The sequence below is a fragment of the Xyrauchen texanus genome, chromosome 37 (assembly GCF_025860055.1).
Source record: "Xyrauchen texanus isolate HMW12.3.18 chromosome 37, RBS_HiC_50CHRs, whole genome shotgun sequence".
Classification (NCBI taxonomy): domain Eukaryota; kingdom Metazoa; phylum Chordata; class Actinopteri; order Cypriniformes; family Catostomidae; genus Xyrauchen; species Xyrauchen texanus.
In genome coordinates, this window is record NC_068312.1 from 7,625,735 (window position 1) to 7,651,045 (window position 25,311).

Here is a 25,311-nt window from a genome sequence, read left to right on the forward strand (position 1 = left end):
TCAGAATAAAAATTATTGATACTAGATGACGTCACTACGGTGGTTACTTTTGTGAATGCGAATGCAACTTTGGAAAATTCTCATCGGGTGTTCCGTTCCTCAAAAGAGTTCTCATCTAGAAAGTTACTATGGGAAAAGTATCAGAACTGTATGTGGGAAAGGGCTTATTATGCAATGAACTCTTCACCGGCCTTCCCAAAAAACCATTAGACAGCTGCAGCTCATTCAGAATGCTGCTGCCGGGGTTCTGACCCAAAAAATGAGATCCTGGCACACTGCTAACCGTTCCAGTTTACAGACAATGTTCAAGGTTCCTTTGTAAATGTAGTTTAACATCCGGTGATGGTATAATCCACCCACCTGTATTCCTATTATAAAAAGCTTATGTAGCTTAGGAGGGAAAAGATGATTCTTTTTTTTTTTTACCTGACGAAGACCTGTTTTGGGTCGAAAATGTTGTCAATAAATTGAGCAATATGTTAGCAGTGTATTGGCGTCTCTCATTTTTCTATGAACATTAACTTGCACCTACATTGTTTATACTACACTGTTAAAAATATCTGTAATTTTAACGGTAAAAGACTGAAAAAATGCTACAGTAATAAAACGTTAATTGATTAACATATATTAACTGTAAAACATACAGTACATTTTTATATATTTAATAGACAATACTGTACAGTATTGCTGTATACAGTGATTTTTACAATAAAATGTAAAAATTTAATTTTTTTAGATGTAAAAAGTATGATTTTCCTGTATAATTAATGGTAAAAATATACATAATGTTTAACAAGAGATTGAACGTACTTTTTACAGTAAATTATTGTTAAAATAACAGTAAAAACAATAATCGGTCATTCCCACAATTCCCTGTATGACCCATCGTATTCCATTTTATTTTATGGGAATAGTTATGTTTCTTCTTATTTTTAATATCAGTTACATATACTACTTTTAAATTTTAGGATTCTGACCTGAACCAATGAGTAATTACTCCAGTCTTAAGGTCTTTACGTGGGCGTTCACTTACATTTAGAATTGATTTTATGTACTATTACTGATTTATAAATCACTCTATGGCTTAGGACCTAAATACATTGTAGATATTTGTGTTGAATATAAACCTTACAGACCTCTCAGATCATTAGGATCAAGTCAGTTAGAAATAAAGAGGGTTCACTCGAAACAAGGACAAATAGCGTTTAGCTATATGCCACCCACAGCTGAAACAAGCTTCAGGGTATAGGTTAGATCAGTGGTTCTCAAACGTTTCAGCGTGAGGCCCCATTTGTGTAGGGCGCATCCCTTTGTGGCCCCACAAAGAAAATACATGACACAAAACAATCTCAAATGCACAATTTTAATTAACCCAAAAACATATTCAATTATAAAATGCCGGAACATCAGTTCTGTTTGTTGGGCACCTTATTTCTCTGATGTTTGAATACACAGAATTTATGGTCAATTCTATATTTCATAAAATGGACCAGTTTGTCATAAATAGAAATAGCACTGAGTTGAAATTGATACTTTCAGAAATGTTTGTTTTGGAAAAGTGCAACAAAAGTGAATGATATTGAACATTCATTTACTGTTGCCATAGTAGATGAATATTGAACATTGAATACATTTAATCAGAATTTGCATTAAACCTGTAACAGTTTGATGTGGTATTCAAATGAGCTTTTTAAAGCACTGTAGTAAAATGTCAGTGGCGCAGTGGTTTTGTTTGCAACTTTAACTGCATATCTGAATTTTTTTTTATACATTTTTGTTGCCATAAAACAAATAAAAATGTCTACTCAAAAAGAAATAGCTTTAAAATATCATTTAAAGGAAATTGTGCAATGCAGGAACTTCAATGTAATAACAATCACTGTCTTAGTGGGAAGAGTGAGACTGTCTTTCTTTGCAGAGATTTTCTGGGTGTCAGTTAATCTTCCACATTAAGTCGTGTCCTGTATTTTGTCTTTATTGCCATCATGGCTAAGAAAGATGTCTCGCAAATATATGTGGTTGGGAAAGGCAACGCTATTCTCGTGGCCTGAAGAGCAACCTCCTTGTACTCCTTTTCAACCGTGGGCCAATATTCCGCTGGGGTCTTCTGATTATATCTCATCCTGAGAGTGCGATCACTGGATAATTCCAAAAGTTCATCCTCAGCCTTTCCGCTGAGGCCACTGGCCATCACATCAAGAAAAGGGATCTCGAACCCCCTAAATCTAGACTGAAAAAACATCTAAAGCACTTGCATATGAAATGTGCAATTTAAATAAACTTGCATTGCCTTCTGCAGAAGAAAGAAAGTCATACACATTTGGGATGACACGCAGGGTGAACTATTCCAATGTTTCTTCGATTTGTAATATCTTTTGATGTCCCGAGGGCTGTAAGATGGATATTAATCTTCCTAAATGTGTTGTGGCTGAATTGTATAATTATTTAATCATTCTCATTTTATTCTAATGCATAATTAATCCATTTATGGCTTTTCTGTGTATTGAGGTTGTAGAAATGTTCTTGGAATTAAGATGTTAAGGGAACGTTAGAGGAACCATCAAGTGCAACCTAAAACAAACGTTCTATTTTGGTAAAATAAATAAATAATAGAAAACTAAATAATAAAGTAATGTAAGGTCGAGGGCCTTGCTGCACCCTACTGGAAAATGACTCTCTCTACAACAAGCGTTTTAAAGTCGAGCACAGGGATCGACCTGCGACTCTATTGGTGGCATGCTGATCCTCAAGAAGGATTGAAGATGGAATAATGTGGAGAAGGACCGGCTGTAGAGGGGTAGTCATTGCAGTTCTGTTGAGTTTCCAGAAAATGCTGCTATATGCTGTGAATCTCTCCACACTTCCAAGTCAACACTATTCTACTTGATGTACAGTCGGATCTCAAGCTTGCATAATTTATTCAATGAGATCAAAATTGTGTGCCTTAATTTTGAAAATGGTGACAAAGTTTTAAAACAATGTTGAAAAAAAATCCAATAAATGCACATCATTTGGGCAAGGCGATTTTTAAATAAATAAAGCATGTTTTGAAGGAGGACTTTGAACAGACACAATGAACAAACCTGGTCTTTTTATTTGAAGAAATAAAATTGAAGAAAATGTTTTGTGTTTGGATTCAGAGACTGAAGTGAACCTTCACTAAAATTCTGAAAATTCATTTTGTATCATTTTGGTTCACTCACTGTATACAGCTCTATTTTTAAAACCTGTACATTGTATACAAATCATGGTCATGATTTTCATAAAATGTGTGTTTTTAAATGTAAAGTTGTGTAACTATTAAATAAAAGGTATTAAACACTTACCTTGCACACTGAATACACAGAATTCAAGAAATTCAACTTTAAAAAAGTTTACAAACACAACAAAATCATGAATTTGGGAAAACTCCATTTGACCTGAAATAATGCTTTTTCATTAACTGGACAGCACCTGAGTTTATTTCTTTTCAAATATTAATTATATATTATTAATATTTTAAAACAAAATGGCATTTACTGCTTATTTTTCAAGAAATAATAAAATATTATTCCAAACAACTTAGGCCACATTTTTTTCAGGATTTCAGCTTTTAATGAGACTTTATTTATTAATTAATTTATTTACTGTCTCCAGATGGCTACGCCAATTTGGTGTCATTTTTGACTCTACACCCCCAGAAAAAAAACCATGAAAATTACTTTGAACTCAGAAATTGAAAACATGTTCATATTATTGGTTGTGTTTTCAAGTAACTGTTTTGTCTGAATTGTCTTTGTAATGTTTTTTTGTATATATTATTATTTTTTTAAACTGCTCAGACAGTGGCGCATTGCCTGTTTGAGGACTATGTATTGATTCATGGCATTCCTGAGACTTTACATTTGGACCAGGGTCGTCAGTTTGAGGCAGAGGTGATTCAGAGCCTTTGCCTTCTGCTGAACATTAAAAAGACATGTACCACTCCCTACCACCCAAAGTCTGACGGTATGGTCGAACGCTTTAATAGGACTCTGATTGATCAATTGGCTAAGACACTGCTAACATCGGATGATTATGTGAAGCAAGTGGCTTTTGCTTACAACACATCACCTCACTCCAGCACTCATTTCACACCATACATTTTGACCCACAGATGGGAAGCAAGGGTCCCCGTTGATTTACTGTTACCCGCCCGTGCACTGGACTCATGAATGACAAGTTCCCATGCTGAATTTGTTTCCTCAGTTCTGAAAAAACTGAACTCTGCATTTAGCAGTGCACGCATGCACAGTGAGGCAGCTCTTGACCATCAGAAAATGTACCATGATGTAGGAGTGCATCTCCAGCCTTATGTCATTGGTGCCATGGTGTGGCTGAACAAGCCAGTGGAGAGCCACATAAAACTGGCACCCCATTGGAAGGGACCTTATAACATTTTACAAGTCATGGATTCGTGTGGAGAACTGGGACTGACTTATCAAATTGTCAATCCTATGGACTCCGATGAGAGAGCACAGGTAGTGCATTATAATAGGGTGCAGCCTTATACATTTTCTCCCCTGTCACAGAACCAGACATTGTACAACGTACCTGACTCCCTTCAACATCCTCCTCCTTAGAGTCAGATATATCTGGAGGTGAGGAGTGCATTTCTCCTCAAAGATCTGAGTGTTGCACCTGAAAAACTGCCTTCATTGAAGGGGTTAGAAACAATCATGAGCAGGACGGGGAGGATTTTAAAACCTCCTGGCCATTTAAATGACTTTGTGTATAGGGTAACTGTGACTCCTGTTTATGAGTGTTGAAATACTCATAGTTGTACTTATACTTAAAGTTCGTTCTATTCACAGGGCTGTTTGAAGTTTTATAAAAAATAAAATGGTGCCTCGTACTAAGCTTGCTGTTTCACTTTAAACGGTTGTGTATTTATGTATGTTTACCAAGTTGATTGCTCTTGAATGTAAACGAGGATGTTTATTCTGGTAGGGGTGACATATGTAACAGACTTAATTTTGGATTTAGTTAATTGTTGTAACATTGAGTGCCTATACACTGTATGGTGTATGTGTGTGTGTGTGTGTGTGTGCAGTACATTATCCCCTCTGGGCTTGCCGTAAATGGTGAGTCGGCATGCGCACAGGTGTTGGTTGTTCTGTTGTGTGCTTGTGTCCGGTTTGTTCCACTACTGGTGTGTGAGCTAATAAAGAAAGAAGCACAGATTAAAACTCTGTCCACAGTCGTTGTTTATTTTCTTATTTCTAAGTATCTAGGAGAACTCCACGCGAACGCATGGTTACACTAGCTAGCTAAGGCTCAGCATAACAACGGTTAAGCATTTCTTCGAGATCAAACAACTCAATTAACTTTGGAATTAAAGTTATTTTATTAAAATGTAATAAAGTTATTAAAAATGTAAATATTTTTTTTCATTCATTAAAACTAGAACTACTGGAATTCTGTATCTACTAGAATGGCCATAGCAGTCAATAGCCTAGTTTCCATCCACATTTCGCGCAATTTTGTTATCGACAAAGTGAAAATGCTAAATTTGCCGCATTCTGCCCATTGCCATTCAAAATGCAATTAAAAATGGTGTGCGTGATGACGTCATGAGTTTTGGTTTGGTGCAAAAGAAATCTGCCCTGAATCCGTTTCCATTCAGAAATGTGTGTGTGGCAGGGCGGAGGGCGGGGCCGGTCGTGATCCTACACACCCGGTCCCGTATTAGGCTAATTATGCCTCCGTAAACGATCTCTCTCTCCCGCACGATCCCCTTCAGTCGACCTTTATCCCTCACGGAGGCATAATTAGCCTAATACGGGACCGGGTGTGTAGGATCACGACCGGCCCCGCCCTCCGCCCTGCCACAGTGTGTATCGCTAATTCACCTCCCAGATGTCCCTAATGTTTTTCCTCCAAAGTTTTTGTAAACTGGTGAGATTAAGACAATTCATTGAAATTAGCCAGTTTACTATCATTTTAATTTCACAAATAAAAGCAATCAGAAGAAGAGGAATTGAAATCAAAAGGGAACAGTTGACCTTCTGATAGTTCTGTAATATTGGTCCTGATGTTGTGTCTATCGCAGGTTGGCACCGGTTCCAACACGAAAGTTATGGCTCTGTTCAAGCTGGCAACCTGCACCAAGTAGTGGCGGAAACTTTCTATCTCAGTATAAGGACCATCCATCGATGTGTATATGTGGTGTGCACAGCTATTAAAGAAAAATGATGCAGTGTAATATCAGGGTTTACATATTATACATTCCTGATATTCAATATTTTGAACAATCATCTAATCTAAAGCATCGCCATCACAACTGCATTTTCCCAGATATTTCTCCAGCAACTTACCAACTGAACTTGATTTTCTAAAATAAATTTTAGCTTCAAAATGCAAATGTATATTTTCTGAAGCAGTAAATGTGATCTGAGGTAAAGAGCGTTAGATTTTAAAATATTTAAAATGATCAAACAGCTCGTTTTCTGAGTGAACTCGGCATTGGGCAAATAGTTCTGATAGTTTACAATCTTGGGGAAAAAGTGCAGAAAATTCTGAGAATGTCATTCATCTACAGAACAGGGTAAAGCTAATTTTAAGTTTGTGAAAAAGGCACATAGGTCTAAAAAAAAACTATTTGTTTGGTAATGTAATTTAATACAAGGGATTTTGCTGGCATTTTTTCAAAAGTAGACTAAACCATAATTTCATAGAACTTGGCTGTAAGTGTTCCAAAAAAAGCTTGCTGAAGATTTTCACCTAGTGTTGTGTATTTATTCTTAATTTAAAACATTTTTATGCACAGAAATAAATCATTTTTTTTTGTTTTGTTTTTTTTTTGTACTGTGGGCTAATTCCATGACTGCTGTCTATTGTTTTAAATGTTGTGGAAAAGAAACTTTAATAAATAAACTGATGGATACTGCAATTTAAATTGGTTGCAAACAGTAGCCATTCATTTGTGCTTATTTAAAGCTTAAAATGGCTTCTTTGTCATAATACTTTTGATATTAACATTTTTATTTATTATGAGAAATATGGAATAAATGACATGTCAAATTGATCAGCACTGATGCTGCTGCCAGAGGCATTGACATCAAGTAAAATGTGTCAAATTACGATGCTCCACAATACATTCAAATGTTTATTCGCAGGCAAGTCAATACATCAACCATGCAAATCAATTGATTTGATCTTAGCTTTGTGTTCCTTTTGTTTTTTGCAGGGTGGGACGAACGGCGATGGCAGGGAAAGCTGGACTGGCATTCACCTTTTAAAAGTGCAGATCAGCTTATTTTTGACACCTGGAATAACATTTAGGATGCAATTTATTACAGTGGGCAAAACATTTTGCCTAGGTTCATGCTTGATAACATTGACTATAGTAATGCACTAGAATAGACACTTCACTTACATATGCAACATAATTTGGCTGTCTCCACAAAACCAATTTTCTTGTACGCAATGGAGACTGTGATTGGATGAGTCACATCACATGCTCTGATAACTGATTTGCATGTCTGTCTTTTCAGGTGGAGTTCTTGCAGATGGTGCAACCAGAAAGCCTTAAAAGCATGAGCCACTGTGAACAAACATTAGTTGAGCTTGGCAAATCTGTGAAGGTAGCTGCAGAGTTTTATCTACATAATCCATGTCTGGAAAACCTGCCAATGAAGTGAAGTCATTACCACTGCCACAAATCACTCTGTAAAACGAAGCTCAATGTTTGTCTGGGAAACATGGATTACGCAAATTTACAGACTCTGTGAACACATTGGCCCCAAAGATTATTTTAGCGCTTGAAGGATAGTTCACCCTAAAATGAAGATTCTCAATTAATCACCCTCATGCCATCCCAGATGTGTATAACGTTTGTTCTTCTGCGGAACAGATTTTTAGAAGAATATCTCAGCTCTGTTGGTCCTCAATGCAAGTGAATGGTGACCAGAACTTTTAAGGTCCAAAAAGGACAAAGTCGACATTAAAGTCATCCATACGACTCGTTAATGATAAATTGATTCTTAAGTCATTACTTTTTAGGCAGTACTTTGGCTGTATCAGCTTTTGTTTTAATGAATCATTTACTAAAAGTTTGCAAAGATATTGTTATGACTTGAGGCACATAACTTGACTCAAGTAATTTGTTGTAATTAACACATTAATTAAGCATGTATTAGTGCACTCGTATTGGGTGGAAGTTCAAATGCATGGCTTCAGCTCATTGTGGTAATTAACACTAGTTCATATAGATTGTTGGGGAATTAATCCACGATGACACATTTAATTGCTATTAATTAAATGTGTCATCTTGGATTAATTGTGGGTAATTTGCGCACCTGCTGCCTTGGATGTGGAAGCCGTTTCTCAGGCTCCCTCCGGAATCGAACCCTAATTCCCCATACAAAGGTCGCTTGATGCTAGAAGCGAGAGCCTGCCGGGGGCTCACCTCCCTGCCTAACTGGGTAAGTGAGGAAATGATGAGTAGTGGTATTTCACCGGCGGCACCCAGGGCGGTCCCCGTGGCCTCCCACTTATTCTACACCCCTCATGTCTCTTCGCAGTGCCAGGCTAGAGTCAAGCTCAACAGGGTCTTTCTCCGCTGATTACGCCAAGCCCATTCCCTTGGCTGTGGTTTCGCTAGATAGTAGGTAGGGACAGTGGGAATCTCGTTCATCCATTCATGCACGTCACTAATTGGATGATGAGCCATTTGGCTATTTACTAGTTATCAAATTTCTTGGTGGAAGAGATGCAGTCCAATCTCGCACAAGGTCGTCGCTGCTGTTTATGCAGGTCATCATGCATGGCACTTTCCTATGTTGAGACATTTATGTACCTCTCGTGTACAGATCATAGCATTTAAGTTAACTGGCAATTGTTAGGCTTAGGTCAGATAGGTCTCTCTTTGACAATCCCATAGCTTTCAGTCCTTTTCCTGAGGGTCCATAGATTAGACCTCCACTCGAAATAATTATGGGTTGATGGTGTATGGTGCAAGATCTTCCTATCCATGATTTTATTGCGTCCATGTTGTCAGGTGATCCGTATTTTGACTTTTAGCTTGTAACTTTCCTGTAGCCTGCTACTATGGACACATCCAGAACCTTTATCATTTGCCGTTGTCTATTATATCTGGTTTGAAACTTGTCTTTGTAGGGATTATTGGTTCAATCCATGTGTTGATTGCTCCTTTTTGCAGGAATTTTCCTGCTCGTATTGCCACCCTGTTGTGACTGGCGCATCTTGCATCATGTGTGATTTTGTAAGATGTGACTCATTGTTTCTTTCTTGCGACAGGCTCCCCTACATCGTAGCTCGTCCAGGTTCTTATTCCTTCCCCTTGCGGCTCTTCCTTTTGTGGTTAGTTGTCCTCCACAAATTTGGATACCTCGTAGGTGCAAGCGTGGGAATGCATTCTGTGGATTTTCCAGTCAGTAGTAACTTGCTGTGTTGATGTCATCTTGTTCTAGATCTCTCCCATCGGCTGATGCCTTTTGTTTCTTCCATGCCTCTTTCGCTTCCTCCTTCGATAGTACGATGTCTTTAACCACTTTGCAAGGTAGGTTTAATCTTTTTAGGATTATTTTGAACTATGTTTGTCTTGTTAACACCTTATCAATGTTACTTGCTAGTCATTCATTGTAGCGTTGTTTTTGCAGTAAAGGGATAGTTGTTCCCAAATTTGGGATTCCAAGTCCCAATCTTTAAAGGGTGTGTACAGAAATCGTAGTGTCATGTCCATTGTCAGACAGAAGCAATTTCTCAATGAATGTCGTATCATCCCATCCATCTAGGAGTGCGTGTTCCTGTGTGTGCATCCTAGTACTAGTTTGTAGTAGCTTTGGTACCAGGAACGTCTTTTAGGATGTCTAGCCATTGATGGGGTTTTAGCGGAGCTGTTACTTCGTGTAGCATCCTCTCGTTCTTTTGTATGTTTCGGAGTGATCTTTCCTTCTCCGGTTGAACTCTATTCTCAGATATGTTTGATTATCTAGGACTCCCATCGGTGGTATTCCTCCCTCCTTCATGGTATATGAGTGTGGTAATAGTACTAGATGTTTTCTTCATTTGTCCTTTGTTATAGAAGCTGAGTTTTCCTCATTTAACAACATCCCTGCCTTCTCCAGTGCATCTCACAGGCCATTCAGTTTTAATTGCATCTGATCCGGGTCCTCTGCCAGAAGGATTAGATCGTTGGCATATGCAATAGCTCCCACTTTCTGCTTTCCTATTTCTGGGATTGCCTTTTCATTAATCCTCCCCATTGCTAGGATGAATAGGATAGTTGAGATTGGGGCTCCTTGGCGTACACCCCTTCCACACTTTGTGGTTCTTGTTCTGAGTGTTCATATAGATGTTTTATATCTCAGCAGTGGTGGTGACATACCTGCCCCATTTGCAGCTTCGATAATAGCCTGGTGCGATATGGTGTCAAAAGCTTTTGCTAGGTCCAGGAAAAGGGCTGCCATTGGTCGCTTCTGCTCATGTGTCTGTCTTAGTATTGCATGTAATGACAAGGCTTCTAGACAACCATCTCTCTGAAGGAAGGCATACTGGAGCAGAGAGAATTCTAATTGTTCCCTCATCCTCCACGCTATAATCTTATGCTTGGGCTATCACAGACGATATTGATATGGGCCTGAAGTCCCCAGGATTTGTTGGGCGCTCTCTTGGGGATGAATGTGACCCTTGCACAGGTTAACATTGCTGGGAGTGTTTCTGTTGCCAGAATGATGTTGAACAGTCCAGCCATTGCACAAGATGCTTAAATGGCATCAACCATCAGTCAATCTATCCATCTCTGCCACGGAGTTTGTCATGCTTTGTAGAGCCTCTGTGACTATGTACATGTGGTGTTTTTTTGGAATAAGGCTGTAACATAACATGTGGAAAAAGTGATGCGCTGTGAATACTTTCCAGATGCAATGTACATTAACTCAATATTATCTGTGCATGAATTAATGCACCAGTATTGTAAAGTGTCATCTTTTTATGCTGTCTTTTGATCTTTTTGGACCTTCAAAGTACATTTGAAACATTCACTTGCATTGTGAGGACCAACAGAACTGAAATGCACTTTTAAAAATCTTTGTTCAGCAGAAGAAAGTCATACAATTCTAGACTGGCATGAGGGTGAGTAGATGATGAGAATTTTCTTTTTTGGATGAACTATTCCTTTTTAAGCCACATTCAAAAATGTATCAAATGTATTAATTATATAACAGAATAACGAAGCAATGGTATTTATTTGAAAGAAGATTTTCTAGCAAAACCGAAAACTGTTTGTTAGGTTTAAAAAGATTGTAATATGTAGCTGGTGAGGTGGTTACTAGTAGAGGGCGTGGCCAGTTAGGTAATGAGTGTTAAGCGGGTGCCGGAAAGGAGACCTCGAGAGGGGGGTCCGCTTCTATGCATTGAAGCGTGCTGTCCGATAGCACTTCATTGTTTGCTTTTGCATGGACATGATCTGGGTGAGCAGATGCAAACATTGTGGATGGTCTTGTAGGCCATTGGTCATGCCCGATCTCGTTTCATCTTGGTAGTTAAGTATGGGCAAAGCTGTGTTTCAGGTTTAAGTTGATTTGGGTTCTTTTTAGGTTTTTTTTTCTCTCTCTCTCTCTTTTCCTCCATTTCCTTGCTGGCCTGTCCTTGTATGTGCATGCTGTATGCCTCCAGTGCTAGTATCTTTAATGGTTGTTGTAAATGGGACTGGCTCGCAGGGCTTATGTTTGTTAGTCTATACCTTCCCAGCCTCATGTTGCCAGCCAACCTCCATACTCTCAATGCTTTGAAACATGTGAACTTTTCATTTGTATGGGGTTTATGTTTGCTGTGGAATTCCTTTGGTTTGGAGTAGGTTTTCTGGTAAACCTGTGTTTTTATATATGATTTCATTTTGTTTCTGTGTGTTTTAGTCAGATAATTGTATTTCTTTCATTTGATTCTGCATGAAGCTGGGGTTTTGTTTGGGTTTATGGAATGTTGGTTTGCTATTAATATTTGAGTGGTAATACATTTTGAAGGTTTGTTTATTGGTATCATAGGTTTATTTATGTATAAATTACTATTTTTGTGATTTAAACCTGTTTGGGGTTTTGTTTTAGTTTTTTTGTGATATTTAAAGCTGGGAAATGGATGGTGATCCAGCTATATATTTGCCTAGAGAAAGAAGTTTTCTAAATTCTCTGGTAAAGTGTCCCCTGTCTCCTCCTCTGGAAGATTGGATTGAGGTGGAGAGTTGTATTAGGGGGAGACACCTGTCTGAATTAGATGAAGCCATGTTTGTTTATGATCATCATTTAGAGGGGGAGGCTCGGACTGATAGGCCTTGGGAAGTTAAAGAGGATTCTTCTCAGGTGTTTTTAGTGAAGTGTATTGCTCTTCTTCCTATGTTATCTTGCAACGGCAGTTTTTTTTTATATATATATATTTTTGTTTTGTTTTTTTAGAGTTTTCCCATGCACTAATGGATCTTATGGACAAAGTACGAAAATCGTCTACCTTCCCAGCCTCGTGTCGCCTGCCAACCTCCATACTCTTGATGCTTTGAAAACACGTGAACTTTTCATTTGTATGGGGTTTATGTTTGCTGTGGAATTCATTTGGTTTGGAGTAGTGTTTTTTTTTTTTTTTTTTGGTCATATTGGCTTTAAGGAAGTATCCTTAAGTTACAATGTTTAAAATGTTAAGTATTTGGACACAGTCTGGTAATGGCTCCAAGTCAGATCGTATTTATTTGTTAATTTTCGCAGGAACAATCTTAAGTCTTATTTTTCCAAATTAATTTGAAAAGGTGTCATATGAAGCTGCTGTTTTAGTCAACATATAAAGCTAAGGCAGGATAAACTATTCCTGAAAAGCCTTCAGCTTTGAGAGCAGTATCCATCCCTGTGGTTATGTCCCTCTGAAGCCATCCATTGAGAATAGTCTTTGTTTTCTCCATCTTAGGAGAAAAGCTGTCATCCAGTCTTTCACGAGCCGACTTGATTGTGATTCAAAGATATTTCACTGTGTGACTTTCACTCCACAAATGGAAGATTTGTTAGATTCATGAACGGTTAGTATCTTACACTTATCACAACTGGTTAGAAATTTCAAACTTTAATACAGTGAAAGACACTCTATTAGCATAATATAAATATATATAAAAAAAACATTTCCAACATTTATTTTGAATTTCCAAGTACTAAAATTAAATATTTGATCACATGAGTTTACTATTATTTTGAATGGCCATGGAAAATGAAGCAACGTGATAACAATTTACCTGGTCGCAAAAAGTAGAGTTAATTTACCTGATGAACATTCACCTTTTGCTGACCCTTTATGCTTGGCAGAGCTAATGTGTGCTTCTAAATCACTTCCACTTTTATAGCAACTGAAACATAAGTGCCAGCTTTACATGTCATACATTCTGCTTCCCACGGATCTCGACCTGGATGAAAGCATGGGAATTGTTTGTGCAAATCTTCTGTAAATGTGCACTTTCATTTGGGCAGTTTCCACTCAGCCGTCATTTGCTGCTACTGTCAAGCAAATGTTTGAAGCCAAACACATCAGTGCTTCGATCATTCATGGAGAGATTGACAGGCAGGAATTTGGCCAATAGTTGCTGCAAGGCTCTTATAATCAACCAATTGGTGTGCGAGAAGGCAGGACTTACAAAGCGGGGTTAAATCAATGCAAATATGCGTGCACACACAATGAAGTATTAGACCAGATGCACATCATAATGCAACTAAAGCTGAATCCCAAAATTATTTTGCAAATTTAGTTTTTTTAAGGTCAGAAGAGGATATATGATCACCCTGCTTCAGTCTTTTAGCAAAAAGAGAAGTTCATAATTTATAATCAGAATTTAGTAGTGTGATGGGACACCAATTTTCAATATAAAGACTATCTTTATTTGGTTTGGGTAATAGAGTAATAAGTTCTTTGTTTCATAGTTTCTAATAGTTCACCAGATCTTAAGCAATCTTCAAAAACAGAAAAAATCTAATCTCTTAGAGCCTTCCAAAAAGTCCTAAAAATGTCATAGTTTTGGATAATGTATGATCTAACTCTTCTAATGATAACAGACTTTCACAAATATTTGAGATATGTGGAGAGATTTTGGGTATAAAGTGGTCAACTCTGTTCATTCAAAAAGAATAAAGTTTTGATAGAAGTTTTATGTGAATGTATGAATATAATATTTTATTATTTTATTTAATAATATAATATTTTATTTTCGGACGCAAGGATGCTATTTTTTATTTTTTAGAATGACCCAGTTTTTTTTTCTACGTTAACGTAATAAATAACTGAAATGATAATACAAATAATAAAATTAAATAAAATAGGGGTGTAGGGGGTTTACTTTACAAAACCATAATCCTCCAATAGAGAATACATGTATTTTTCTTTGGGAATTTTCATCCCTTTCAATGTCTCCATATATATGGAAAATTCCTCTTTAAAAACAGGTAACTGGGGAGGAGCTTTAAAACATTTACATTTGTGTATATAAAAGTTCAACAAAAGCAACAAATTATTCACAACATAAAAAATGTTTATCCTTTATTAATAAAGCAAATGTAATAATTTCCCATGAGATTATCGGCATAACAGGTATTTTTTGTTGTATACAGCTGAATGCATCATTCCAGAAAGAATGCACCAAATTACACAAAATAAAACAACAACAACAACAAAAATCAATAATATATATGTATGTAATTACACCGATCAGCAACAACATTACAACCACCTGCCTAATATCATGTAAGTCCCCTCGTGCCACTAAAACAGCTCTGATCTGTCGCATATGATTAGTAACTTTACACTTAGGGGCAACAAGAAATGAGAAGAATTTACTCCTAATTTCACTCTCTGCTTTCATCTCAAATTGTTGGAAAATATAAGTTCACTTTACAGGTCCTAGGAAACATTCTTGTGCTAGACATTTTCTAAAAAATGCTTTAGATAATATGAACTTTGTAGCTAAATAATGCACTATCGTTAGATCATACATTTTAGGTATTGCCACTGATTACTTTAATTGTTCTTTTTCTAACTTAATCATTGGAATTGGGATACTTTATTGATTTTGTCAAAAACATTAGAAGAGCAATTTAGATTGTATTTACAACAAAAATTACTATGACTCAACATATTACCAAATTTATACATAACGTGTTCTATCAGGAAGACTCATAGATTTGAGTAGTTTTAGATTACATTTCTGTTTTATATTCATCAAATAAATGTAATGTCTCTCTTTGGCATAAGCCCCATCTGGCAGTTTGAATAAGTTGTACTTGGATCCATCAGATCCTGCCAGAGATAGGAGGCAGGAGCGAGGAGCCTAACCCCGTGCAGGATGGGACTTAACTGGTGGTGGTGGGGTGGTGGAGGTTGCCGTGTAAACACACTGAAACAGCAATGTGCTAGATTGTGAGCAGACTTATAAAGCAATGGCTTACATGAGATTGGCTAGGAATTACCTATTTAATGGTGCAATGATGTACAGCTGCTAGTCTTCCCGCTAGAACTATGCTGTGCTTACATTTACTGGTCACGTGCCTTCCTGCCCCCATTAAACAAACAAAGATTTTCTGTTCACTAATATACATCTGTTATCCCAGATTGACATGTCATGAGGGCTAAAGTTATGTTTGAAAATTAATTTCCAGTATAATAGTACTTGTTGGTGAAAAGCAGAGAGTTTAGAAAGCTCAAAGTCACACTGTAATAGAAAATTATACCACCACATTTTTTAAATAAGGTTGCAGGAATATCAAAGTATTAGGTCTCCTTGTTAATGAATGATTGTAACAATTTAAGTTTGAACACATCATTCATAATGTCAAAGTCAATCATCTTAAATCCACCTTCTTTATAGTCTTTAATCATATCACTTTTCTTTTTCCATATAAAATCACAATTTTATTTATTAATTGCCTTTATCTTTTTACTTCTAGTGAGAAACACAGATAAATGATTATAGAAAGACTACTTTCATCAATAGAATTCTTCCAAATATCGTTATGTCTCTCTGCAGCCAAGTATCCATAATTAATCTACATTTCTCCAAATTTGTTTCAATATTTAATTTTTCTAAATGATCAACACTCTTAGATATCCAGAGACTTAAATATTTAACTTTGCTTTTTATTGGAATATCATATATTGTTATAATAGGATGATCGTGGATGGCCATTAACTCACATTTTGACATATTTAATTTTAGACCTGAAGCTTTTGAGAAAATCTCAATATACTGAAGAGCTAGGGGTATTTGCTATTCATTTGGAAAAAAAAAAAGAGTAGTGTCATCAGCTAACAATACAATTATTTCCTTCTAAATTAATGCCGGAGATGCTGCCCATTTTAAATAAAATAGACAAAATTTTTGCTGCCATATTAATCAACAAAGGTGAACAACCTCATCCTTGTCTAATATCTCTTTTCACCATGAATCTTGTACATGTGCCTTGAGTAAGAGCTACAGAAATGTTAATATCTTTATAAAGCATACTAACAATATTTGTACATTTTGGACCAAATCCAAAGTATCTGTTTGAAAAATGAAAGAATGTTCCACCATGCCAAAGGCCTTATAGAAATCAAATGAAACCATCTTCTACAATTAGATGACCATATTCTGTAATATCAAAAACTAACCTGATATTGTTATGAATTGGCCTACCCTTTAAGAATCCTGATTGTGGGGGGCCTGGGTATCTTAGTGAATATTGACGCTGACTACCACTGGAGTCACAAGTTCAAATCCAGTGTGTGCTGACTGACTCCATTCAGGTCTCCTTAGCAACCAAATCAGCCTAGTTGCTAAGGAGGTTAGAGTCACATGGGGTAAAATCGTCACAGCCACGGTTAGGGGTTCTCGCTCTCAATGGGTTATATGGGAAATTGTGCCTGGATCGAGGAGAGTAGCATGATTCTCCACATGCTGTGAGTCTCTGCTGTGTCATGCAAATGATGCCACGTGATAAGATGCGCGGATTGACTGTCTCAGAAGTGGAGGCGCCACCCGGATTGAGGGAAGTAACCTCACCACCACAAGGACCTACTAAGTAGTGGGAATTGGGCGTTCCAAATTGGGAGGGGAAAAAGGTCCTGATAATTTGCGATAGTGCAGTTTTTAATCTAGAAGCCAGTGCCCTAGCAGACAATTTATAATCTGTATTGAGAAGTGTTATGGGACGCAGGTTGTCTAATAACCTCTTATCTTTACTTGGCTTCGGTGACAAAATTATAAGCCCTTGCTTCATAGTTGGAAATAAAACACACACACACACACACATCATTTTAATCTATAACTTGACATACCTGTAAAGGTCTTCCCAGAAAAAATTATACAATTCTGTGGTTAAACCATCAGGTTCCAGTGATTTACCAGTGTGTTTTTTTTATAGCCCCTCTTCCAGACACTTATGCCCCCTTTGCCTCTGACGTACCTAAAGAGCATTCTGTTTTACTGATCAAGAAGTGCGTTTCTCATCAAATAAGTACATACGGTGTCAGTACAGGGATGGTGTCATGATAAATTGAGTCTTTCCGGTAAATCGAGTCCCAATGGGGGTAACCATTTGTAAATGCCACGGTAATAATCATGTTATCGTGATAGCATGTAGGCTAATTGAAGTCTAGGCTAACTGAATCACACACACACACACACACACACACACACACACACACACACACACACACGTAGTGTTTCCATGTTTTATTGGGACTTTCCATAGACATAATGGTTTTTATACAGTACAAACTTTATATTCTATCCCCTAAACCTAAACCTAACCCTACCCCTAAACCTAACCCTCACAGAAAACTTTCTGCATTTTTACATTTTCAAAAAAACATAATTTAGTATGATTTATAAGCCATTTTCCTCATGGGGACCGACAAAATGTCCACACAAGGTCAAAAATTTCGGGTTTTACTATCCTTATGGGGACATTTGGTCCCCACAAAGTGATAAATACATGCTCACACACACACACACACACACACACACACACACACACACACACACACACACCATTTTTAATCTATAACTTCAGTTATATATAATTATGTGTTACATATTATTTAAAATACATTAAATGTTGTACATACATAGTTAAAACTGCATATACCATAAAGTGAATTTGTAAGATTTTTTTTATTAGTCACTGAAGCCTATTACTAGCTCTTTGAGCCAATGGAATCGCTGTGATGTCATTTTTGCGCCAGGAGTGGCATAAAGTCACGCCTCGATTTATTGGGCGGACTCGATTTATGATGACATTGGCCCACTTCTATTTAAATGAATGGGAGAAATTGGAACGCCCAACCAAGAAGCGCGCCCAACGGTCAACGGATGTAGAAAGTCCCGCCTTAAAGATAAAATATCCAATCACCTTTTAGAAACAGAAATCGCCTGTCAATCAACTTGCTAATGCGCATGTGCATTAGCTATACAAGTCGGGGAAATTGCGTGTTTTAGCGTAATATGAGGCAAAGAAGCACAATTTATAATTCCAATATTATACAATTTTACTGCTGATTTGAATTTTGTTCTTAGAACGTAATATTGATCAACCTTTTTTGAGATTTCTCTTTTTCTCTGTTGAAGTAGATAGGAACTGGACAGCATGACTGGAAATAGCCTCCCAAGAGTGTTCCAAACATGACCGACAGTGGACTGACTTGCTAGAGAGACTTTGGTTACGCTTCCTCAGCGGATGTTTTTGTCTGACTATGAATCAGAATCTCTGGTAAAGAGCTGCTAGACTGTAACCCAGGAAAAGACGTTCAGTTAGCGATATGCCCATGCTTTTTACCAGACAATACCGTATACGGTGGTAAGGATCATTTGAGAATCATATACAATATGTATCTGTATTAAAGAGGAAAATGTAATGAAATAAGAATCAGAATCATGAGAATCAGTTAGCAAGCGTGCTACATGGACAAAAGCAGTCACGTACAAAGTTCATTTCCGTTTAGATAAATAGCCATCCAAGAGTCGCTAGTGTTTTATATATATTTATACTTTAAAGATTATTTTATATGATGTGTACGTGCAGCAAAATGTAATTTAATTTCGCGTGAAAGGTACCGTGAAACTACAGTGGTAAATCTGTTGCTTCCTGTAAATGTCTCTGTTTAACATGGTGTCTGATCTACATTTATTTATACTGCATTTGATAAGCACAGTGTGTGTTCTCTAGAGGACGTGAATTAAACAGATAAGACATTATAACGATATAGATCAGATAGGTAGACAGGTAGGCTATGCTTCTAAAAAGACTCTCAAGATGGGTAGCTCACTGGGTGTTGATGCCCAGAAATGCTGTTTAATATAAGTGAATAGTCTCTGAAGACTAAAACTGTTGTCTAGGTTTGCAGCTCACTGTATTTTGATGCTGTCTACATAGTCTACATAGCCTACATTGCCTGATGTCTTGGTAGGGATATACAGCTCTGGAAACAATTAAGAGACCACTGCAAAATGATCAGTTTCTCTGGATTTATGATTTATAGGTATGTGTTTGAGTAAAATGAACATTTTTATTTTATTCTGTAAAGTACTGACAAAATTAAATGCTGTCTAGGTTGGCACTTCACCAGGTTTTGAATGCCACAATGATATCGGAGTAGGGATAGAGGGCATGAAGCCCCAAATATGTGGTCTAGGTAGGTACCTCACTAGGATTTGATGCCCCAAAATGCCTTCTACATGCTAACCTAAGATGCCCAAAGATGCTGTCTAGAAATGCAACAACTCATTAGGGTTTGATGCCCAAAAATGTTGTTTATGCTGGAGCATAGGCCATGAAGCCCCAAAACGTGGTCTAGGTAGGCGGCTCACTAGGATTTGATTGCCAAAAATGCCCAAAGAAACTGTCTAGGCAGCTGAGCTCACAAGGATTTGATGCCCAAAAATGTGGTCTATGTAGGGATATAGGCCATAAAGCCCAAAAATGTTGTCTAGGTAGGCATTTTGCTAGGTTTTGATGCCCAAAAATGCTGTCTAGTTTGGAATTTCACCTATCTATGTAGGGATATAGGGCATGATGCCCAAAAAAGTTTGTCTATGTAGGCAGCTCACTAGGATTTGATGGCTAAATATGCTGCCTACGATGCCCAAACATGCTGTCTAGGTAGGCAACTCATTAGGGTTTGATGCCCATAAATGCTGTCTAGGTTGGCATTTCACCAGGTTTTGAATGCCAAAATCATATCTATATAGGGCATGAAGCCCCCAAAAATGTGGTCTATGTAGGCAGCTCACTAGGTTTTAATTGGTAATAAAATGCTGTCTACATGGCCTATGATGCCCAAAGATGCTGTCTAGGTAGGCAACTCACTATGTTTTGATTTCCAAAAATGCTGCATACTGTATGTATGTGGTCTTGGTAGGAAGTATACTTGTTTTTTTTTTATGCTTAAATGGCATCTTGGTAGGCTGGTATGCTGAGATGGCATATAATGATGTGTTGCGTATAAAGGCAGATTGGCTATTATGCTGAAAAATGCACACTAGGTAGACAGGTCACTTGGCTTTTTATGTTCAAAAATATGCTGTCTACACAGGCAGCTCTATAGGTTTTATACACAGTTAATCTTTCATCCATTTGTTTATGTCATTTACTGTATTGTGTGACAAATCGTCTGTATGATGTTTCCTCTTCTTCCACTTTTAGAAATCCATCTGTGTTTGTGGAGGTGGAGCTGTGATAGAGCATAATGGGTGCGCTGGGGAATGGTCGACGCGGAGGTCGCGCTCCATCTTTGCTGGTGGCTGCACTCATCGCCTGCATCCTCCTACTCGGCTTCAACTATTGGGTCTCAAACTCCAGAACTGTGGAGCTGCAGGTTTGACATACTGTTTAGATGTAGAATGTGATAGATTTGGATGTAGATTGTGGCTGTTGTTTATGAGAGGTCTGCATGAACAGATATGTCTAGAAATTAAATAGTTGTGATTGGTGCTTTGATCCAGAGTAAGCTATTGGACATGAAGGATCGTATAAGGCTGTTGGATGCAGACAGAGAACGAGAGCAGCAGAGCAAGATAAATGCTGAGGAGGAGACACGCAGAATAAAACAACAGCTGGATGTAGTGGAGAACACATACCGCGAACAACAGGAGAGCACACTCAACACCTGGAAAAAAGAAAAGGTAGGAAAACGCTGGAAAACAGGTGAAAGCGTCATGGATGGTAATGGAAGGTTTGATCATGGTTTGAGGAGTGAGCTTTTCTATTCAAAACTTTTTGCTTAATTTGCCTAATTGAGGTAGAAGGCAAACTAGGTTTTGATCTCCAAAAATGCTGTCTATATAGGCAGGTATACTATGATACCCAATAATGCCATCTAGGTTGGCATTGCACTACTATTGATACCCAAAAATGGTGTTTTAAGTAGTCAGCTTACAAGGTTTTGATGCTAATGAATGCTGTTGTTTGCAGCTTACTTGATATTGATGCCCAAAAATGTATTATTGAATATGCTCAGTGTGTGACTTTAGCTCTAAATGTGTTCTCTGTTATAGGAGAATCTAAAACTCAACATTTCCTCCGGTGCTAAAACAGTACAGGACATGAAGAGTAAGTCTCTCTCTACCTTAGATCTGTACATTTTAGCTGTCGTAATGTACTCTATATGCTACATACAGCCCTTCCTTCACGTTGCTGTTCATTTCTTTCATTAGATCATATGAAGTCATTACTGGAGGATCTCAGTAAGATGCAGAGTGCGCTGAAGTCCTGTAAAAGTGACTTTGATGCACTCAATAAAAAAGCCACCAAAGACCTGTTAGTCTATTCTGAATACTCATATCTACAGTAAAGACATTACTGGTACTGTTGATCAGTATGAACATGGCTGTGTGTTTGTGTGTGTTGTGCAGGACTCAGTGTGACAAACAAATCGTGGCCATGAAAGATGAATGCGTTCAGGAAGTCGCAGCTGCCAAACGGGAAAATCAAAAGAAGCCTGAAAAGGAATCTCTTCCTGAAGTGCCACAGGTACAGCTATGTGAAGATTTGAACTGAGCTTGATTTAAAGGAATAGTTCACTCGCCCAAGTGAAACGAAAGTTCTGTTATCATGTACAGCCCCTCATGTCCGTACAAACCAGTATGACTTTCTGCTGCACAACACAAAAGGAGGAATTCCATACAACAGCAGTTAATACTGACTTAATTTACAGCTTAAAAAAGACTCAATTGTGTCATAAAATTAGGCTAAGAGACTCGTACGCCATATTTTCATATTTGAAGGCATGAGATGAAAGTTCCCTCATGCCATCCCAGATGTGTATGACTTTCTTTCTTCTGCAGAACACAAGAATATTTCAGCTCTGTAGGTCCGTACAATGCAAATGAATCATGACCAAAACTTTGAAGCTACAGAAAGCACATTAAGGCAGCATAAAAGAAATCTACATGATTCCAGTGGTTTAATCAATGTCTTCTGAAGCGATTGAATCACTTTTGTTTGAGCACAGACCAAAATATAATTCCTTTTCACTGTACATCTTGCCATTGGAGTCTCTAGACACGATCATGATTTCAAGCTCGATTACACTTCCTTGTGCTTGATGCATGTGCATAGATGGCGCTAGGAACCGTAATCAAGCTTGAAATCACGATCGTCAAGAAGACTACTGATGCCAAGGTTTATAATGAAAAAGAGGTTATATTTTGGTCTGTTCTCACCCAAAACCGATTGGATCGCTTGAGAAGACAATATATTTGTATTACTTTTATGCTGTCTTTATGCGCTTTTTGGAGCTTCAAAGTTTTGGTCACCGTTCACTTGCATTGTATGGACCTACAGTGCTGAAATATTCTTCTAGAAATCTTTGTGTTCTGCAGAAGTAATGCACATCTAGGATGGCATGAGGGTGAGTAAATAAGAGAATTTTCATTTTTGGGTGAACTATCCCTTTAAGATTGGATACATAAAAGATTTTTGACATTGAACAAATTGCCAACATCAACTTTAAATGACTTTGAGTGTTAAAATATGTTTTCAAGTGTTGGAGGAAAACAAGTTGCATGTTTATTTGTTAATGCTGTAACGCATTCAATTGCTTCTACGTTAGCACCAGAACCATTTCGAAATACTTGAATTAATTTCAGTCTGTCCTTTTTCTATTTGACAGAATGCTGCTGGTGTAAAGTCACAGAAAGTCTCTGATTCAGAAGCCAAATCTGAGGTTCCTGCCACAAACCATTCAAATAAAAGTGTTGCAGAACCTTCAAACGCCAAGCCCAATGTGAACTCTCATCCCAAAAACGATGCTCAGCTCCAAAACAAGACAGTAGTGGAGAAAGACAAGAAAGGTGCTTGTTACTGGTTCCTATGAATCCCTTGCGGCTATTTTATCATAGTTCTGAAACATGGGGGTACATTCAAAAGGGAATACTGACTTATTGCATACAGTATATACTGCATACAATTTTTTCAAATAGTATGTAAAAAAAGGTAGATATGCCCAATATATCAGCAGTCATATCAGTATCTATTTTTATTAGTTATCATTATCGATCTGCTATATTAAAGATGATAAATTATAGTTGAATCCCTCCAGTTGTAGCATTTCAGGCACACGCTACTCACTATGAGTGTTTTGATTTGTGCCTTCCGGATGACGTGACAGGTCAGCAGACTATGCTTTATAAGATTATTCTGGATCTGAGTAAACATTCAATTTGATTTGTCCATGCCACAAATGCATTTTGTTTCTTTATTGTTTAGGTAAGTAAAGTAATGTCCATGTTTACAATGTGTTTGAGACATGTTTGCATTAGTTTGACTGGTTTGAATTGAATGAAATGCACTGTATTCATAAAAGTAACTGCAGAGTCAATAGACATTTTTTTTATTATTATTATAAAAGTTTATATAAAGTTAGCATAGAAGTTCTTCTGCAGAACACAAATGAGGATTTTTTTCCAAGAATATTTCAGCTCTGTTGGTCCTCACAAGGCAAGTGAATGGTGGGTAGAACTTTGAATCTCAAAAAAGCACATAAAGGCAGCATAAAAATAGTCCATAATACTCCAGTGGTTAAATCCATATCTTCAGATGCAATATGATAGATGTGGGTGAGAAACAGATAAATATTTAAGTCATTTTTTACTACCAATGTCCACCTTTGACCAGCCCCAACCAGTAGGTGGCTGAATGTGGAAGTGAAAATGAAAGTGTAGATTTACAGTTAAAAGGGACATAAATAATGATCTGTTTCTCACCCACACCTGTCATATCACTACTGAAGACTTTTTTCTTCTGAAGACATGGATTACTTTTATGCTGTCTTTGTGATATTTAAGCTTCAATGTTTTGGTCACCATTCACTTGCATTGTGAGGACTAACAGAGCTGAGATATTCTTCTGAAAATCTTAATTTGTGTTCTGCAGAAGAATGAAAGACACACACATCTGGAATGGCATGAGGGTGAGTAAATGATGAGAGAATTTTCATTTTAGGTGAAAATTTACACACTAATGCATTCTCGATCCATCACGGGGATGTTTTAACACATTTTCAATCTGCTCATCTTAGATGCTGCGTTTTTAAAACAGTCTCATACGCTCACCTCCAAACCAACCAATAAGAATGAGACGGTCAACAAACCAGCCAATGAAGAAGTTCCAAAAGTGGTGAAGGATATTAAAGGAGAATCCTCAAAGGCAACAGGTGGGGAGAAGGATGAAGATACTCTGCTGGATGAAGAAGGAATTATGGATGCAAAAGAAGATGAAATCGGATTTGGGATTGAGGACGGGATGGAGGAAGACGTTGGAATGGCAGAGAGGAGGGAGGAAGATGCTGGAATGGCAGAGAGGAGGGAGGAAGATGCTGGAATTGGGGAGGGGAAGGAGGAAGACGCCATTATGTACGACAACGAGGGCGAGATAGAGAAACAGCTCTCTAAGATTAAAGGTGCTTTTCAACATCAGGATCATTGACAGCAGAGAAAATCATTGTAACATTGTTTTAATCTATTAATATAATAACTTTTTTTAAGAGTATTAAGACATCAGTCAAATTTACTTCAGAAGATACAAAAATTCAGTTATTTCCAAGTGTATTTTAGAAATAGTGTTGTGTATTAGTCTTGAGAAATGATTAAACATTTTTGTTTGGTACAGATGAAAATCAAGGTGGTGGACAGGATATGGAGGACGATTTAGCTAATTATAATGGTGATGACGACAACCAGCCTGAGTCTGAGGATGACAAACAAGCCGAACTCGCAGGGATGTAACAAACACACGCTACTGCTCACATGATGTGCCTGCTGAAGCCTGTCTCATCACA

The 25,311-nt window shown here is 37.5% G+C and overlaps 1 protein-coding gene across 1 annotated transcript in view; it reads left to right on the forward strand.

Annotated features, from left to right (window-relative positions):
• Positions 1 to 18,465: 18,465 nt before the first annotated feature.
• The window catches only part of LOC127630897 (Golgi membrane protein 1-like), an 8,162-nt gene continuing 1,316 nt past the window's right edge, over positions 18,466 to 25,311 (forward strand). Inside the window, exons 1-9 of the mRNA XM_052108747.1 lie at positions 18,466 to 18,833; positions 20,679 to 20,850; positions 20,978 to 21,157; positions 21,530 to 21,584; positions 21,689 to 21,791; positions 21,887 to 22,004; positions 23,146 to 23,326; positions 24,553 to 24,933; positions 25,143 to 25,311. The exon at positions 25,143 to 25,311 is cut by the window's right edge and continues 1,316 nt beyond it. Of these exons, the coding sequence (XP_051964707.1) occupies positions 20,722 to 20,850; positions 20,978 to 21,157; positions 21,530 to 21,584; positions 21,689 to 21,791; positions 21,887 to 22,004; positions 23,146 to 23,326; positions 24,553 to 24,933; positions 25,143 to 25,258 (1,263 nt within the window). The 5' untranslated portion in view covers positions 18,466 to 18,833; positions 20,679 to 20,721 and the 3' untranslated portion in view covers positions 25,259 to 25,311. The remainder of the gene's footprint in view (positions 18,834 to 20,678; positions 20,851 to 20,977; positions 21,158 to 21,529; positions 21,585 to 21,688; positions 21,792 to 21,886; positions 22,005 to 23,145; positions 23,327 to 24,552; positions 24,934 to 25,142) is intronic.